General features: G+C 53.1%; 2 protein-coding genes, 1 long non-coding RNA gene and 1 other non-coding gene across 4 annotated transcripts; 1 reads left to right on the top strand and 3 right to left on the bottom strand.

Annotated features, from left to right (window-relative positions):
- MIR196B (microRNA mir-196b) lies at positions 1-85 on the bottom strand. The gene has a single exon (NR_034826.1). It is a non-coding gene; the product is annotated as a microRNA mir-196b (primary transcript).
- Positions 86-1,110: 1,025 nt separating this feature from the next.
- HOXA10 (homeobox A10) lies at positions 1,111-5,389 on the bottom strand. The gene is made up of 2 exons (XM_001509534.5): positions 4,243-5,389; positions 1,111-2,643 (listed from the first exon to the last, which is right to left on the bottom strand). The coding sequence occupies exons 1-2, from the start codon at positions 5,189-5,191 to the stop codon at positions 2,369-2,371; spliced, it is 1,224 nt and encodes a 407-aa protein (XP_001509584.3). The 5' UTR covers positions 5,192-5,389; the 3' UTR covers positions 1,111-2,368.
- A 1,229-nt stretch (positions 5,390-6,618) lies between these two features.
- Positions 6,619-10,007, top strand: LOC103170239. Its single transcript, XR_486046.3, has 3 exons — positions 6,619-8,136; positions 9,340-9,557; positions 9,838-10,007. It is a non-coding gene; the product is annotated as an uncharacterized LOC103170239 (long non-coding RNA).
- Positions 10,008-13,007: 3,000 nt separating this feature from the next.
- HOXA11 (homeobox A11) lies at positions 13,008-17,524 on the bottom strand. The gene is made up of 2 exons (XM_001509506.4): positions 16,755-17,524; positions 13,008-15,065 (listed from the first exon to the last, which is right to left on the bottom strand). Exons 1-2 carry the CDS (start codon positions 17,500-17,502, stop codon positions 14,833-14,835), a joined length of 981 nt encoding a protein of 326 aa, XP_001509556.3. The 5' UTR covers positions 17,503-17,524; the 3' UTR covers positions 13,008-14,832.
- Between the last annotated feature and the right edge of the window lie 497 nt (positions 17,525-18,021).

Below are 18,021 nucleotides of genomic sequence, written 5' to 3'. Positions count from 1 at the left end.
AACTGAAGTAATGAAGGCAGTGTCGTGCTGTCGAGAGAAAGGTGGAGCCCCAACAACAGGAAACTACCTAAATCACAGACCAGTTCTGGTGTTCTAATGAGTACGATTCCCCCATGGCAGGCTCCTTTACGCAGGGTTCCCGCTATTGAAAGAAAGAAAGAAATACAAAGCGAGAAACGTGACTCCAACCTGTCCCCGCCGCCGCCACCGCAGACTTACAACGGTTTAAAACTGTGCCAACCGAGGGTGGGGGAAGGGTGGGAGGGAGATTGAGGGAAGGGAGAGAGAGAGGGAGGAAAAAAAAGGGGAGAATGAGAGCGTGAAAGGGAGACAGAGGGGGAGAGAGAATTGAGCGAGGAAGAGGGATGAAGGGTTGGGGGGAGGAGAGAGATCCGGTGTGTGGGCTTGTTTTCCCAAACCTTCCTGGAGAGCGAACCGTGGAGAAAAAGCGAGGGCGGTAATGGGCGATCATAAAGCGCTCCGGGGCTGCGCCGAGCCCGGGTTCAAAGTCTGTCCTCTGAGAGGAGAGCCGGGCAGGCGGCGTGGACGGGCAGAGCTCGGCCTCCCCCCACCCCCCACCCTTCCACTCCCTCCCCCTCCCCCGCTGCGGCCCCTCAGCCACTCACCCACACCCCCCTCGCCCCCCAAGGCGGGCAGGAGCCGGGCAGGAAACGCGTCTCTCTCGCTCAGACAGCCAGGTAGCCAGGGGCCCACGAGCTCGGCCTTGGGAGAGGACAAGAGCTCGGTGGCGTTGAGGTTGGGGTTGGGTGGCGGGGGAGTGGGGAGAGAAAAGACGACTCTGCCTCTAAGCTCCATTCCCTGTCCTCCAGAAATAGTATTTCGCTTCCTCGGTCTATGCAGCTCCACACTCAACTGAAACCACTCGTCCAAGACAGCAACAATCCAGATATACTAGCAAGTCATAAAACTGAACAAAAGCCGACAAACCTTACAGCACCATTGCTATATGGCCCAGACAAATTACGACCGTCTAGGTAATATTTAAATAGATGCCTAAAGTAATTGCAGGGGGTACAGGCAACTATTCCTGTTGTAAAAGTTGGGGAAGAGATAAAGTGGAAGGTGAAGATAAACAGTCACAAAAAGAGGTAAAATTAAAAGACTTCATTCCACGGCTTTTATTCTTCTATAAGAACATAAACATCGTCTTTTTCACGCACAGCAGCATTACAATATTAATTTATTCCGATTTAAGGTAAGAAGTAAATAGCGCTAGAACTAACATTTATAATAACGATAGAATGCATTTGCTTAAAACAGTATCGGCATTTTTAATAATAATAGACATTTATACAGATTTGTATTTATAGCTTTTTTGCACCTATAGGTTTGACCCTTTTATGCATGTAACTTCACAGTATAAAGGAAATACGAACAATGTCTCCCTTTCTCTCTCCTACTTCGCCTGCCAAAGCCCCCCAAACTGTTCCTTGAATTTCAGTGAGAAAAAAAAAAGATTGTTTTTCCTTGAGACAGGGAGAATTGTTGTGTGCTTGTCACGTGTTACCAGTGGTAACGTTACTTATAGACAAAAATCCACTAATTTCACATATTTAAGCAAAACTACATTAGGCAAATATCTACAACCCGAAAGATACTGAAATTCAGAGGTAAGTGTAATCATTTAAGTCCAAAAGCAACACAAGAGCTTGAAGGTTCTTGGAAGAGAGGGCGTCTCATTTTCCTGGTCAATTTTTTAAAGCTGTGATATCGAAAGGAGGGAGAAAAGTCCCTCTTTCATTCTCTTTCTTTCTCTCCTCTCTTTCCTCTCTCGCCTCTCTCCCACTCTTCCTTTCGGCTCATCTCTCACACCAGCTCACGCGAAACCCTAATTTTCAATCTGCGTTTACCAGAGGGTCAGTCGTTCTATTTGCCAAGAAAGCCAAAACAGACAAGGTCTAGGTTTCCCTGACCTGCCCCCAGCCAGCCAGGAAAGACTTCGATTACTCACCATTCACCTAAAGCCTGCCCACAGACACTTTAGCGCTTACAATGGGAGTGCTCTTTTCACTGGGGGGTCGCTTCGTCTCTCAACTCAGATACGTGAAGCCCTCCGAGATGACAGTTGTTAGTTCAAGGAGTGGGATACCGTGAGACGAACCAACCCTCGTCAGAGTCACCGCTTTACATACATGGCAATTTTTTTTGTTTTGTTTTGTTTTTTCGCATTATGGCTTATCCCCCCAGAAAACCAAAATCAAAACCCTGCACAGATGTAATGGACAGATCGCGAATGTAGAAGGGAAAAAAAACCAAATCGGGGCTCCATACAGGTGCGAGTTCCTATCGCCTAGGAAAACGATACTGGCTCTTTCGACCGTAAAAACGGGGTCGTTTTGGACGTTCATCAGGAAAAATTAAAGTTGGCTGTGAGCTCTCGGATTCTATTTTCTCGGTTCATTTTCTTCAGTTTCATCCTTCGGTTCTGAAACCAGATTTTTACTTGTCTGTCTGTGAGATGGACGCTGCGGCTGATCTCTAGGCGACGCTCTCGAGTCAGGTACATATTGAACAGAAACTCCTTTTCCAGCTCGAGAGTCTGATGCTTGGTGTAGGGGCACCGTTTCTTCCGGCCGCTTTTTGCCGTGAGCCAGTTGGCTGCGTTTTCTCCTTTGGTGTTGCCTGAGTGTGGAGGGATAAGAGAAAGATGTTACCTCCAGTCCCGAGTGGTCCCGCGGGGACGCCGCCTGCCCTGACCTTGCCTGGCTCCAAAGACACCCAGCAGCTCTTTCGGTTCAAGGTGGATGTGGATTCAATGGCTTTGGGCTGCCTAATCCCGAGTTCCCAGCCAGTCAGCCCGCCAGCTAGCCAGCCAGGCAGCGGGATGGTGGGAAAGGCTGACAAACACTCCCCCTAGCCCGTCCCCGTCCCCCCTCCCCCCGACCACCACCACCACCAGTCGAGGGTGTTTCCAATTTTCCCTTTTCGTTAGAAGAACTGGCTGAGCAGCGGCAGGGCTGAGTTATCAGGAAATGGGACATTTTCAAAAACGCCTCTTGGTTTCCTTCTGCAACCCTTTCCCCACTCCCCTCCCCAAAGTGGATCCCTTTTAATTGATTTCCTAACCACCTGTTTTAGCCCAAGTTGGGGGAGGGGTGGGAAGAGAGGAGGAAAAGGTTTTAAAAACACGTTGGGCAGGGGACAGGCGAGCAGTATATCTCAAACTTAATGCCTTTTTCTGTGCCTTTCCTCCCTTGGCAGACAATTGTTTCCTCCCCGCCGGGCCGGGCCCTAGTGAGCCCCACTTGCCAAAGGGTCAGGAAGGAGCAGGAAGGGCCGGATCCGGAGGCGGAAAGGGAGCTTTGGGCCAGGCGGAACCTCCTCCCCCCCAACCCCCCAGCGATGCAACGGCCTGGGGTCTGGGGGTTAGGGGTTGGGGTCTGGGATCTGGGATCTGGGGTCTGAGGTCTGGGGTCTGGAGGTTGGGGTCTGGGATCTGGGGTCTGAGGTCTGGGGTCTGGAGGTTGGGGTCTGGGATCTGGGGTCTGAGATCTGGGGTCTGAGGTCTGGGGTCTGGGGGGTTGGGGGTCTGGGATCTGGGGGGGGGGGGCGGTGGGCAGGGGCAGCCCTAGTTAAAACGCATAAAGCGTCCGATCGGTACGCTTCCAGTTTCGCAGCTCGGGAAGGGGGCGCGATCGTCCTTCATCCGTCTCCACGGATGGCTTCTCGCGGAAAGAGTATTTCAACGCGCCTGTTAGTTGGAAAAAGCATTCGGGATCGTAAAATAGAACTTAGCCCGTTAATAGGCGTATTTATGGGCACTGGCGGCTGCTTGTTTTGGATGCTTTACAAACATCCGTGTTATCTGCGAACCACCTTCTCCTCGGCCGGGGGGCTCAGCGGGCGGCCGGGGGTGGGACTGAGCGGGGGGTCCGGGCTGCTGCTCCTCGGACTGGTGCTGCGGGAAGAGGGGGGTTGCGGGAGGGGGGGGGGTGTGGGTGGGTTGGGGGGGGTGGGGAAGCTCTCCCGCCCCGGGCCCTCCCCTTCGTTCGAGGCGAGTGGCCGGAGGGCAGGCTTTGGAGCTGGCTCTTCCCCACGCCCCAAGGCTAAAAAACAAGTTCACCGGGTTAACTCGGCTCCCTCCGGCCTGGCAAGGGGTGGGATGGGGGGAGGGGAGGGGTGTCCCCTCCCGGAGGCGCCCCCGGCCCCCTCCTCTTGTCTCTCTCTGTGTGTCTCTGTCTCTCTTTCTCTCCCCTTCTCCCGGCTGACTGCGGCGCTTACCTACGGGGTCTTTCTCGGGCGAGGGCTTGCTGGCCTCCGAGGGGGCCGGAGACAGGTCCTCGGCGGCCGAGGACGAAGCCTGAGCCTCTTCCTCGGCCTGGGAGCCGCAGGGCAGCGCAGTGGAGGGAGGCGAGTCGAGGGCGCCGTCCTCGCCGCCAGGGTCGGCCGAGCCCTGGGCCAGCGTCGGCGGCGAGTCGAAGCGGACTTGGGGCTGCGGCGGGGGGAACGGGGCGGCGCCGAGCGGAGCGGAGCTGTAGCCTTTGGAGATGCCATAGGCTTGAGACAGACGAAAGTAGCCGGGCACGGGCACCCCGCTGCCGCCGCTGAGGGAGCAGCCCTCCGGCGGGCCCCGCGGGAAGGAGCCCGCCAGGTCGGGGGCTGCTGAACTTTTGGGACATTTGTCCGAGTCGTAGAGACAGTAAGAGTTCTCTTCTTTGATGTTCTGGGCGAAGGAGCAAGAGGTTGCCTGCTGCTGCTGCGGCTGCGTCTGCTGCTGAGGCTGCTGCTGCTGCTGCTGCTGCTGCTGTCCTTGCTGCTGTGCTTGCTGCTGCTGCTGCTGCTGCTGTTGCTGGGGCGGCTGCGGCTGCTGCCCCTCCGGCTGCTCCATCCGACAGGACCTGGGGGTGTCTAGCCAAACCTCCATCCCTGACATGTAGGCATGTGGAGAGGACACCACGCCGGGCGAGCTGCCGTCATTGCGCTTGCTGAGCACGGGGAACAGCCCGCAGCTCTGCAGCCCGTAGGACAGATCGGACGCCTGGGGCAGGTAGACCCCACTGTGGGGGTAGTAGCCCCCTCCGCCGCCCCCGCCGCCGCCGCCGCCTCCTTCCCCTCTGCCCGTGCTGATCAAGGAGTCCACCAAAAAGGAGTTCGCGGCCGGGCTCTCCGAGCATGACATTGTTGTGGGATAATTTGGCGAAGGGAGCAGATAGCCCTTTCTGGCTGACATTTCTTGTGCAAAACATGCTGAATATGATTAGAGATCCTCCCGCACCGCGGCGGGCGCCCGCAGCCAATGGAGAGCCGCGGTTTCCCCGCGACCCCTCCCAGTTTGGTTTCGTAGGCACCAAGCTGGTCTCAGGTCGACCTCTGAATTCAGAATTTATATAAATATGTAATGGATATGGATGGACCTGGAGGCGCACACCCCCACACCTAGGACCAGAAGCGCCTGGGCTGCCGGGACAGAGCGTGGACAAGAGCGAGCCGGTCTCCCCCCGCCCCCCTTTCTCCGCCCCTGCCCCTCCCCCTCCGCCCCTGCACCCCCATTTTCCGAGGGGAGGAGGCCGACCGCGCCGCTCCCCGCAGGACCCCCCTTACCCCAATCCCGAACAGTAAACGGGAGGGTGTTTATGACACCTCAGACGGGGCGCGATCCGGGAGACGGGGAACCCAATTCCCTGCGCCCTTGGCTTCTCCAGGAGCCGGGCCCCTCGTTGACCCTGGTGGGGTTTGGCTTCGACCTGAGCCAAAGTGGTGGTCCCGTTCCACTCGCCCGGGAGCCCCCGGGTTTCTCTGCGGCCGGGCTTGGAGCTCTCCCGCTCGCCGCCGGCCCGCTCCAGGCCGGGGAAAACTCGGAACTTGGCAGCCGCAGCGTTAAATTCTTGGGGAAGTAATCCTTTCCCAAAGAGTGTGGCCGGCACCGACCCAAATGTCGGTTATGGTCAAGGCGACCCCGCTCGCAGCAGCGAAAGCCGGCGGTCCGGGATGCAGAACCGAGCGGGGAGACCCGGCTGCTGCGAGATGGGGGAACCGAGGGCCGTGGGGGCGGGCGGGGACGGGGAGAGGGGTTGTCTCCAGACCCGGGACACTGAGGCCCGGGCGATGGAACGGACCCTGCCGGAGGAGATCGCTGATTCACTGCTTGGTGAGGGATCTCCTCCTGCTTGGAAGTGGAGAAAGGACGGCGGCCTTCACTCTCCTCTTCCCAACCACAACCCCTAACGAAATAATCCACCCGACGCCCTCTCCCTTCATCTGCCATTCCTTCTGCGGCCTGATCTCCAGCCAGAGCTCGGGCCGATCATTCTATTCCATCTTCTTTTCCTCTGCCTTCTCGGAACCCGGACCTGGGTTCAGAGAAACGGAGTCCGATCTGAGTATATATCCCGGCGGAACCTGCACTATGAGGTCTCCCTGGGAGAGAGGCGCCAAGCCGGGGATCCGGGGAAGCGGGGACCTGGAGATCGTGGCTCTGGAAATGGTCCGGTGAATGATGTTTCTGCTCTCCATTCTTCTTTCCCCTTTTCCTCTCTCTTTTGCCCTCTCCTTACCTCTCTTCCTTCCTCTCTCCCCTCTCTTTTCCTTCGTTCTCCTCTGTTCTCTTCTCCTCTCCTTGATTTTCCCTTCATTTCTACCTTCTTATCTCTCACTTGATCTCTTCCCTCTTCTCTCCCCTCTATTCTTCCCTCCACTATCTCTCTCCGATTCACGGCCGGTGGATTCCGGGCCACCGGCCTCCTTTTCCCAAGCAGAGAGATCAAAGCTTCAGGTTGCAGGAGTGGGGCTGTTACCGGCGCCTGTTTGCCCGAATGGAAGACACCACCCCATCGTCTCCAGAGTTGGCATCCCATAATGGGGGCCCTGACGCCTGTCTCGTAGACTTAAAGCCCCCTTCCCGGGGACCCAAGTGGGCCTAGCTTTCCGCAGTGTCCCCGGTTGCTGGCCGGCATTCTAGGTGGAAGCTGAGCGGGGAAGATCCATCCGGCCGGCCATTCCGAGCCTTCGCTTTTACCCTTGGCGTTCACTCTCCCAGAGCCAGGGACCAGATTCCCAGGATGGCCGCTCTCCGACCAGACCTCCCAGCTCCTCTTGCCGGCCCCCTCCCTTTCCCAACCCTATTGATCCGTCAGGCCACTGCTGTTTGGGTCTGTGCCGTTGGCCTTCCAGGAGGAAATGCACTCGGAGTTTTTGACAGGCCCTGGGGCGAGTTATTGGGGACGGGCATGGAAGGAAGCGGGACATGAGGTAGGGGGCTCTGAGGGTAGCCCTTCAACCCCGGGCGCTTTGTTTGCCAACTGAAACCCCGGGGCTGAGAGGTTGTCATAACTTTGCCGGCTCACCGAAGCTTTCTGGAAAGGCTCAAACCGACCCAAGGAGGCGGCCCCTTTCCGATGGCGGGGGGCGGCCGGGGAGCCGGAGGCCGAGGTGGGGTCTGAACGCGGGCCACTCCCATTTCCTCCGCCAGCCCGAGCTCCAGGGAAACCATCGGAATCCCCAAGGCGGCACCCCTAGGCCCGGAGAAATCCCTCAGTGAGCACCCCTCGCCGTAGTGACTCTCGCTACAACCGCAGTAGCCCTCCTGCCCTCCAGGCCCCGGCTTCAGGCCCTCTCTCTGTTCCATGAGGTCCAGCCCGGGTCCCAGGAAAATGAGCGCCCAGCCCTCTCCCTCTGCCGGGTGCTGGACTGGCTAGGGCCGGAAAGAGTTCCGGGGGGAGAAGAGGGAGAGGAAGGGAGAGAGAGGATGGGCCCAACGAGGAGATCGCGCTCGGGAGCGGCTCCTCAGCCCCCCAGCAGAGCGCGGCCGAGAGCTCGGGCCCGAGCCTCCGCCTGCGCGCAGACCGCCCTCCTTCTCCACTCCCCCTTCCACCCTGTGATTTCCCTGCGACCCAACTGGATCCGTTTGCACAAGAGGTTCCCTCCGCCACCCCGAGCCCCGCGGTGGAGAGAGAGAGGGAGGCAGAGACAGAGAGAAAGGGGGAATGAGACCGGGAGGGAATGGGGCCGAGCTGGGCCGAGCGCCGTGCTCCCTGCGGCTGTGGGACTGGGATTGGGCCTGAGGTTGGGCCTGGACCTAGGCCTGGGGCTGCGGCGGCGGCCGCAGCTGCGGCTGTTCGGGCAGCGGAGAGCGTTGCAGCTCGGGGCACCGAGGGTCAAGTCACTGGCGTCTGGATGGTGAGATCATGAACTCCGGCCGCTCGCCGATTCCCGATGCTTTCTTTAATCGCCCCCAAGGCCAAGGCAAATCGTAACCCAGCTCGTCAAACGCAGCGGAGGAAGACTAATCACGCTCATTTAGGCTGTAACTGGCCGAGGCAACGGTCCACTGCAGAAGGACGGAGCCCCGGGCCCAAGATGGGACTGGGGCAGGGGGGCTGAGAGGCATCCCCCATGCTCAGACCACCAGCCAGGGCGTCTCGGACCTCGGTGGTCAGAGCAGAAACATTCAGGGCGGCTCAGGATAGCGGCACGGGGACAAGCAGAATTATTGAGTCCCACTGGCCAGTCTGAAAGTTTGGGGGCGGGGGAGGAGAAGGGATTGAGGCCTACTCTCCCCTATACGGAATATGGTTGTTTTTGAGTGAAACCAAAGTTTCGGATAGAGAGCAAACCGAGCAGCCCCGAACTCCTTACCTATTTGAGCAATTAAATGCCACAGTTTAAAACTGATCCGTTTTCTCCAATTCACTAATTTAATCCCCGGACGAGTTGAAGGGTTTTTTTTCCACTTTTAGAGCAGCTCTTCTGTTATTTTATGCTAATACAAAGTGTGTGTCTGTATATGCGTGTGTGAGTGAGGGCGCGCGCGCTCTTTACCTTCACTTGGCCAATTACCGTTAGAAAAAAACAAAACCATCTAAGGGATCTTAATCTCCATGGGGAGCTCAACCTGGGTAAGGAGCCCGCGGGCGAGCAGCCGTCCGGCCAGGCAAAACATAGGGAGAAAATCCATTCCGGCCTTTTCGATTTCAGCCGGTTTCGCAAAATGAATACACTCGTTGCGGCCCTATTTAAATCGCCTTGTCAGTTGTCAAAATCTTGCGAAGGAGCCAAATGGGTTTTCGGTCTGGATCAGATCCAAAATAGGCGGCTTTCCATCAGCCGTTTTAGGAACGCTGACTGTGCCAACAAAGGTGACAAATGACAACCTCGCTAATTTTTATCTTTACTAGAAATCCTTTCACGCTGGAGCAGCGGCAGGGATAAAGCACGGCCTGGCCCGAGGCAGCGGGGAATTCCCTGGAAGCAGTGGAGGCAGTTTAATTGTCCCTTCAACATTCTGGAAGTCTTTAGTCCATCGGAATGGCTTTATACCTTGTGGGTGGCGTCTCTGATTGCAATAAATTGAGATTTTTCTCTCGTTCTCCATATATCCAGTGCCCACCGACATACCACCATACGCGGTCCAGTTGACTGGAATCCCACGGGGCACGTTTGGAAATGCAGCCCGGCGGGATTCCGGTATAGTAGAAGCTCAAGTTAAACGCCATCCTCTGATCTATTTGCCCTTCGCTCCCTGCCCCCGATGCCGCAGGCGGACCAGCGGAAAGCTGCCCGTCTGGGCTCTGCCCCAAAGCCAGCTCAGCCTCGAAGCGGTAGGGAAGTAGAGGGGTTACTTTCACTCAAATATTCCGCGTCTTGAGCTTTCCTTTCCTAGCTAAGATTCTTACCCGGAGACTGGGCAGGGACGGTAAATAAAAACGCGGGGCTCTACCTCCTGGCTATCTTTCCTCCTCTTTTTTTTTCTAAAAGACTTCTTTGACTTAAAATGCTCGCTTCCTAGGGTACCTCTGCCTCAAACAGTGCCTCCGTTACGGCATCGCTACGGTAAAACCTAATGTCGCCTCTGTCTCCCCGATTTTCCCAAATCTGCAGCACTATCAGGACCGGTTGAAGCACAACCTTCCAGGCGAGGATATGAACTCATACCGCTTACCGGCGTTTCTACCGCAATCTCAACAGCTCTGGTGCACTGCCTTCATTCTCCCTCTTCCAAAATGGTCCCTTCCCGATAATGAGAAATAATAAACCGTTATCATAAGAAACGAGTTTGTTTGTTTGTTTGTTTTTTAACTGGGTCCCATGCCCGAAAGATCCGGTAAACACTGTGTAACCAGAGGGCGTTTTAGCTGCTGTTTAGGGCTTCTTGAAGTATTGGGATGGGAGCTTGGGACCGGAGAAAATAAATATTTCATCCATTTTTCTGGGTCCAACCTAGTCCATGTAAACTAAAAGGAAATCCACAACTTCGCCGTCCTCTCCCATCCCTGTTAAGAAGGAGTTTTCGTAAGCAGTGATGTTCTTTCTCGTTTATGTTTGTAAAAAGTCAACGTGCCCAAGGAGATATTCATTTCAAAGCTTTAAAACGATCCGAGTCAGATTTCGCCTCCCCAAATCTATTTTAAAATGTCTACCCCAACGCCCAAGTCAGCACCTTTCCCTGAGTTTCGTGGATTGTAATGTCTTCATTCCACACAATACCACCCTCGAGTTTAAACCGAGACTACCATCGGCGTTCAAACCAACGTCCCGCTCGAGTGAGCAAGGCGCACAGGGTCAGAGCTGGGTCTCACTACAGCCACCAATACTCGGCCAATTCTGAACCCCAGCGTCAACAAAGAATTGGGGCCCGAGTACTGAGCAGCACTGGGTACTGCAAATTCCGTTATCTGGGCTCATAATGGAGTTAGAGCTGGAGAAACCGAGGCCCTTTTTTATCTTAGAAATGTAAAGGATGGCGAACGGGAAATGGGAAAAAAAATAATTAAGGAGAAGAAAGAAAAAACATGGATAGCATGGAAAGAATTTAAGAAAGAAACAGGGTAGGAAATTTGGCCCAGAGCATATAAATAGTGAGTTATGTCCATTTAAATCTAGCTGGACGAAAAGACTGATTTGGAGATTACTTGAGCCGAGTTCAAGCCTAGTGCAAGCTCTGGAAAATACCTATTTACAAAGAGCGGCTTCCAAGAGCAGTTGCAGAAATAAAACGTGTTTGCTCCCAAATGGCCTTTTCTCGAACAAAGAGTCCCAGGAGTACGGACTGGAGACTTTGAACCAGAAAACAGTATGAAAACTTGACGCTCCAGTACAATGTGCAAAGCAAAATAGTCCGCCCTATAGTAGGTTTAGCAAAGGATTTATTTCTCTCTCTCTCTCTCTTTCTAACCGAAAACTCAGATAGAGATCATTTCTAGCCACTGCATTTGACCAGTAACCCTGCGAAATGACCTTACTTTCTTAAAACTTTCACCCCGCCTTCAGAATAATACAGAATGTCTTGTATAACTCGATATAGACATTAAGTATTCATTTAGTTGAATTTTCAACTTTAGAACTGTTTCTTTCTCTTCCCCGCCAAGTGAGGAGCTTCTCGAGTGGAGTAAATACAAAACACTACCCGTAGCCTCGGAGAAACTCTGTGAAAACACTGAATTAGACTTGAATTTTTAAACTTGAGGGCACTTACCTTGACGCATTTCCTAAATCACTGCCAAGAAGGATTTCACTTCACCTCGCAGGAACGCCCTTCCCAGCCTCGCACATATGTTTTTTTCTAAAAAAAAAAAAATAATCTTTCGAGGACACTTTTTCGAATGGTAGCGTGGAAAGTGGAATTATTTAACGTGCTTCTCCTAGGATCTGTAGTGAACAAAGGCCAAGATTCTTGCAGCGGTTCGCTTCTCCCCCGGCGGCATTGACATTGATCTGAAGCACGCCATCTCGTGGTAGCAGAGATCCTAAGGAGGAGAGACTAATGAATTCAAACTCGGGATTCTAATAAAGGGATGCCGGAGAGGGTGCCCAGACCACTGCTATTCAGATCTAATTTTTACATCTAAGAAATTGCTGCAAAACCTCAGCTGGGTTTATAGCAGCGCATTCCAATATGCAAATGGGCCCGTCTCGGACGGGTTTTATGACCACATTGTCACAGCAGCCTAGAGGATGTGCTTTTATTGGGCTAGGAAATCATACCCCAACCAGAGAGCAACGCTATGACTCAACTGTCTCTAGCAACTTGCAGAGAATCTCAGTTAATTTTTAACCAGCAAAGGAAGCCCCGGCCTATGCACCGGCCCCTCGATTTGTCTGTCTGTCTGCTTCCACATCCATCTCTCTCTGTCTGTCCGTTTCCCTTTTCAGCTTGCATTCCATCCGATCGTGCCAGGGGGACAAACAAACAAACACATGTAGAACCCCCTCCCTCCACCCCCTCACCAATTCTTTTCCAATTTTGTCCATTTCCCCGGTGCCAGACGCTGTCCCACTGGGTGGGGGGTGGGGGGGGGAAGGGGTGATCAACAAAAGGTACAGCCGGTTCGCCCTTCCTCTCAAGGTTATGGGTGATGTCCAAAGCAAGAGAGAAGTTCAAAGCCAGCAAAGAGGGAGAAAACACGAGGTTCTTTCTTTTGCCCGAAAAGAGTGGAAGGAAAACCCGAGTCGAAAGCTCCCTTCGGAGGCCCAGCGGACTCTCATCCCACTAGAAGAGATCCCAGGTCCCCATCATTTTCCCAATTCCAGGCCCACTCCCCGACTCTCAGTTTTTCTCTTGGCCAGGGTCCGCATCCTCTCGTTGCTCACAAGTTGGTTGGGACTCAGATGTGCTTTTGGGGGTCCCCCCTCGAGCCGGGGCTCTGCTCCCCAAGCATCGCTAGGAGGGGGAAATGGGACGCCAAGGTTCTCAGGGTTCACCGTGGCCGGGGGAAAGGCGAGGAAAAGGGTGTTGGCCGAATGGGCATGACCAGCGAGGTTCTGTCCTTCCCTCTGGTCTTGGAACGACAGAGTCTCCTTGTTGGGCCCCCAAAATCCGGCCACGGCATAAAGTGGCCAGAGAAGACCTCCGCTTGCCCAGACCGCAGACCAGTTCTCCTTGGACACCCTAATTCCCACCCATTTCCTCTGCCTCATGGATTGTCTTAAGAAAAGAACTCAACTCCCTCCATCTCGGGATCCGCCGGTTTCTTTTTGGCTCGTGGATTGGTTTACCAGCATTAGACGGAGAAGAGCAATCAGGGAGAGGAAGACACCACCAAGATAAAAAATAAATTTTCCACTTTTTTATTTTCCTTGTGCCCTGTTGCAATGAATACATGCAGCCCAATTCGTTCGCGTATGAAAAGAACACTGTACATACATAGAGATGATACATTTCTTAAAACAGTGATGGGATATAAAGATATTGCCTTTCGTGAACCGTGTGAAGGAAACTACATCCATTTGATAAACTGGTTGTTCCCAAATTCCTTTATCGCCATTCAAGTGTAGCACAAGTTTAAAAAAAAAAGGCCATCCCCTAATCCCCTCCCTCCAGTCCCCAAAAGTAAACAAAAAAAATGTAAAAAAGTATTCAAACAAAATAGGTTATGGTTTTATTTATTTACAAGTCTTGTAAAACACTGTTCCTGTATGAAACATACATTCAAATATTCTTAACAGTAAATGACCCTAACCATAGAACATCATTTCCTTTGTAAACAGATATAGATTTTTAAATATTTTCCTCTTCTCTTTTTCCTTTTTTTTTTAAATTGCATTTTTATCGCTTTGGTTCCGGCAGGGAAATATATATATATTTATTATATATATATTTATATATATCTTTTAAAATAACTCCAAACTAATCTCCATTCTTTGTGGATGCCGACTGAAGTCATCAAGTAGAGCTTTTATGACATCTAAAGTAGACACAACAACATATGAAAACAGAATGACCATATTTACATTGTTTTGGCCCCTGCGCACGTTGCTAAATTCCTCTCTCTCTGCCTTCTAAAACTCGACCCGATGAAAGTTATTTTAATGATCCGATGTTAGTGCATTGCACAAATCCAAGTTTCAATTAAGTGTTGTGTGGTATTTGCCAAACTGTCGCTCTCCACAGGTATTTCCTGAAGAAAGCTTGCGAGCCAGAAGCTTGGAAGTTAGTTGCTTTTCTTTCTCCCCTTTCCAATTGGAGAGTAAGTCCCCTCAGACCATTTTCGTTCAGGGATTTAACATACGCATCATGATTTGTCTCCGAACATTAGCCCACATGGACTGTTGATAGAAATTGAACGGGAGGGTAAACTCTGGGGCTACCATACTGGTTATGGGTTCGCTTTTGTTTTCAAAGGGATCGGGCACATCTTTACCTGAATGAAATCCATTTCAAGGGTTTCATTATGGTCATTTTCTCCTTCTTCTCGATAGAAAAGGTAATATCAGTAACTAAATCCGTACACATTCTCCACCTTGGCCTTCTGAAAGAATTCGTGTTTGTTTTTTCTTCAGTCATTGGGGGGGGGGGGGTGAGGGGAGGGGGTAAACGGGGCACTGCTCTAAGACAGGAATTTCCCCTTCCCTGTCCCCTTTTTCCGTCCAAAGATTATCTCTCCTCCCCGCCCCCCCAGTTGAATTTTGCAGTGGTCCTCCACGTGTACGCTGGAGCTGAGGGGTTCACGTACACAGGCCATTCCTCTCTCTGGAACGAGGGACAGGAGAACTGGATAGCTAAGTATGTTCTGACTGGCTTTATCCGCCCTTTAGAAACCTTCTCAGTTTAAGACTGCAGTGTCTATCAAAGTAAGAGGTATGAACCGGGTTCTGAGAGCGGTAGAGGGGCTGGCCTGCTGGAAATGGAAGCCACGAGGGCCAAAATCCAATGGATCCAGTTGATATGTAAATATCAAGACAACAATAATAACAATAGCAAACCCAGTCCCCAGCTGATGCTCTGCGACGGGAACTTTGGTTCCCAGCGTCCCGGCCAGTTACACACCTTTTTAAAAATAACCCTGTGTCTCGACAGTGTCAAGGGCGAAATATGAATTTAATCTCATCTCCAAAAAAAAAAAACCCAAACAAACCTGGAGAACGAGCTTTTTTGTTTTAGAGTAGTGGGTTCGCAGAGTAATATTGTAATCGGTCTCTGTTAATTTTTTTTTCTTTCATTCTTCTGTTTTGAAACCATATTTTGACTTGACGGTCGGTCAGGTTGAGCATTCGGGAGAGCTGCAGGCGTTTCTCTTTGTTAATATAGACACTGAAGAAGAATTCTCTCTCTAACTCTCTAATCTGATATTTGGTGTAGGGGCAGCGCTTTTTACGGGTGCGTTGTCCACCTGTGGAATGGAAAAAGGCAGAAACTACTGAGATTCGCAGCACATGGCCGGGAGTCCACAACAGCCCCGGGCCCGGCCAGGCGGAAAGGCCAGCAGGAAAGGGTCTGGGCTCCCGCCGGCCGGCCATGGACGGTCTTCCTCCCCCCCACCCCACCCCAACAACTCCCCTCACCTCCTCCCCCACCCCCTCCCACCTCCACTGACCTCCTGCTATCAGGCAAGCCCGTTCCTGGCGGGCTCGGACCCAGCAGCCCAGCCAGACAAACTCAGATGAAAGCCAGCCCGGAATCGGATGGAGGCAGCCCCCCACCCCACCCCCTCCCCACCCCCAGGCCCCGTCAGAAACGCCTGTTCTCCAAGCAACAGGCTGAGCCCCTGCAGTTTTCCAAGCCAGACAGGGGCTTTTGTGCCTTGTGCCCCTCCTGCCCTGAGACACTACACAAACACCCTCTCGCTGAAATTTCACCCTCAATCACCTGGCCCAACCCGGCCGAGGGCCTGTTATCAGGGGCAGTAAACACAGCTCAATCCCAGTCTGTCCCCGTGGCCATGGCCATTGATTTCAATTTTGCAAACATCTAGTGCTTTCCTCTTCCATGAGCTCCTTCCCCTCCTTTGTCAGGGCGAATGACACCGCGGTCTAGACTTGCGAGTCAGTCATCACAGCCCCAGCTAAACTGCTGGTCGGAAATAGAGAGAAAGCTCCTTTTTCCTCCCTAAGAAAAACAGGCTCCGGTTCTCCACTCTGGCCTGGAACTTTTTCCTCGCCAAAAAGAATAAGAAGAATAAGAAGCAGGAAAAAACCCCAAAACACAACACCTAACCCCAAACTTCTTCCCCTTCCCCGAAGAAGCCTTTTTTAAACCCGTTCCTTAGCAGGTAGGGTGGGGAGAAGAGGTGTTGGTCAAAGCTGCATGCACGCTTTGCCCTTTTTTTAAGGAAAAAAACCCCACCAGACATAAAAAATCGGACTTTGACAGATTGAATAACAATTGTAAGTAACACGCTGTTGGACAGAAGGCAGCACGTAATTGCCATAGTGCCTTAGGAAAATGGCTTCCTTTAGACAAAAAGGCCAGCTTTGGGTTAATTTGTTTCTTTTAATATATTGCTACAGTTCAGCCGGCTACTTTATCTGTTAAACACGGATCTCGTGCAATCGTTAAACAGCGATGGCTTTGAATCCAGCCCCTAACTAGACTCCAGGCTCAACACATGGCTTTTATAAAAATCGCTGGATTACCTTGATATCAAAGGCTCGCGATCCCTTTCGGGGTGAGTTTACAGGCACCCCACGGCCGCTCCTCTCCTTCCGAGGGCTGACCCCGGGAGCTGGGGTTTCGGGGGGAGGGGAGAGGGTGGGTGGAGAGAGAGAGAGAGACTGGTTTGGGGTTTCTTTTTTTCCTTCTTTCTTTTTTTTTTTTGGTCGTTGTTTCCCAAAAAAAAAAGGGGGGAGAAAAGAGTTTGGGGGGCTTTTAAAGCATCCATTGGCCGGTGGGTATTTCACGGCCAATTTCTGGGCTCGCCACGTGATCCGGCCTTTTATAACAAAGTTTTGTTGGGGGAAATCTAAAGGCCCTTCATAAACCTTATATGCTTATAAAACAGCATATAAAAATTTAACAGCGGTGGTGCGCGAGATTTCAAACTCCCCTTTCATAAAGCGCTGGGCGCTGGCTTTATACGTACTGGAGCCGCTGGATTTGTCCTCATTGTTGCCGGAAGATGACTCGGGGCTGCTGCTGCTCTCGGTCCTTCTCCGCCGGTCCTTCTCCTCGGCCGCCGCCACCGAGGCCGCCGAGGCCGCCGCTGAGGCCGCCGCCGAGGCCGCCGAGGCCGCCGCCGCCGCCGCCGCCGCCGAAGCCACCGCGTCCCTGCCGCAGCCGCCGTCCGAACTTGAAGTTGTGGCGGCGGCCGCGGTCGCCGCCGGAGGCATTTTCTCTCCGGGCTTGTCGCCCGGGTAGTCCGAGGAGCTGAGGTTTTCCGGGGCGCCGTAAGCCGTCTCGAAAAACTGGTCGAAAGCCTGGGGCAAGACGCCGTTCCGGCCCACCGTGCTATAGAAATTGGAGGAGACGGTGGAGGTGGGGTGGTGGTAGACGTTGGCCGAGTTCTTGGCGAGCATGTCGCCCACGCTGGCCGTGTTGGTAGCCGGCAGGCAGTCTCTGTGCATGATCTCCTCCGCTGAGTAGCAGTGGGGCAGATTGCTCCGGGGATGCCATTTACTGGAGGGATCAATGGCGTACTCCCTGAAGGTAACTTCTCTCACAGGTTGGACCTGGGGCAGGTTGGAGGAGTAGGAATATGTCATAGGGCGAGAAGACGGGGTCTGGGGTAGAAAAGAAGGGAGGCTGGAGAAATCAGGACCCGAGACGTAGTAAGTACAACTTGGCAAATACATGTTAGAGGAACAAGGAACACGCTCATCAAAATCCATCATTAGGCTACCTCGGGCTCTCCGCATTAGCTGAGCTTAACATGATTCTCTAATGCAGCTGCCTCTTTGAAGCAGATCCGTGAAGTAGAAATTTGGAGACGTAAGCTGACGTGGAAATCTATCCCCATCCTTAGCAGGGAGGTGCTGGTCATGTGACCAAATGTTGAAATTGACAAGCTGCGAGTCTGGCCCTTTTTTTTTTTTTCCCTTCCCCTTCCTTTCTTTGTAGCCATCTCAAGGGAAGCCGCAGATCGTCACTTGGTAATCTCACCGAAAGCACGCAATCTAAAATGCCACTCGTGTTTGCCTGGGGCACCTTCCGAGGACGAGGAATCGTGTGACCCTCTATCCCGCTTACCAGCCTGATCGGTGGCAACCCGGCCTTAGGGTAGTCGGCCCCAAACCTCACCGCCCCCCCCCCCCATAGCCCCCGATAGTGCTAGCCCAGGGCTCCTATGGGGCTGGGATTGGGGCTGGGGCTGGGGCTGGGGACGGGTCTCCCTTGGGGTCTCTGGCATCCTC

This window comes from Ornithorhynchus anatinus, chromosome 8, assembly GCF_004115215.2.
Source record: "Ornithorhynchus anatinus isolate Pmale09 chromosome 8, mOrnAna1.pri.v4, whole genome shotgun sequence".
NCBI classification, from domain to species: domain Eukaryota; kingdom Metazoa; phylum Chordata; class Mammalia; order Monotremata; family Ornithorhynchidae; genus Ornithorhynchus; species Ornithorhynchus anatinus.
The sequence above is the reverse complement of the archived record's forward strand: the minus strand, read 5'-3'. Positions and strand labels throughout refer to the sequence as shown.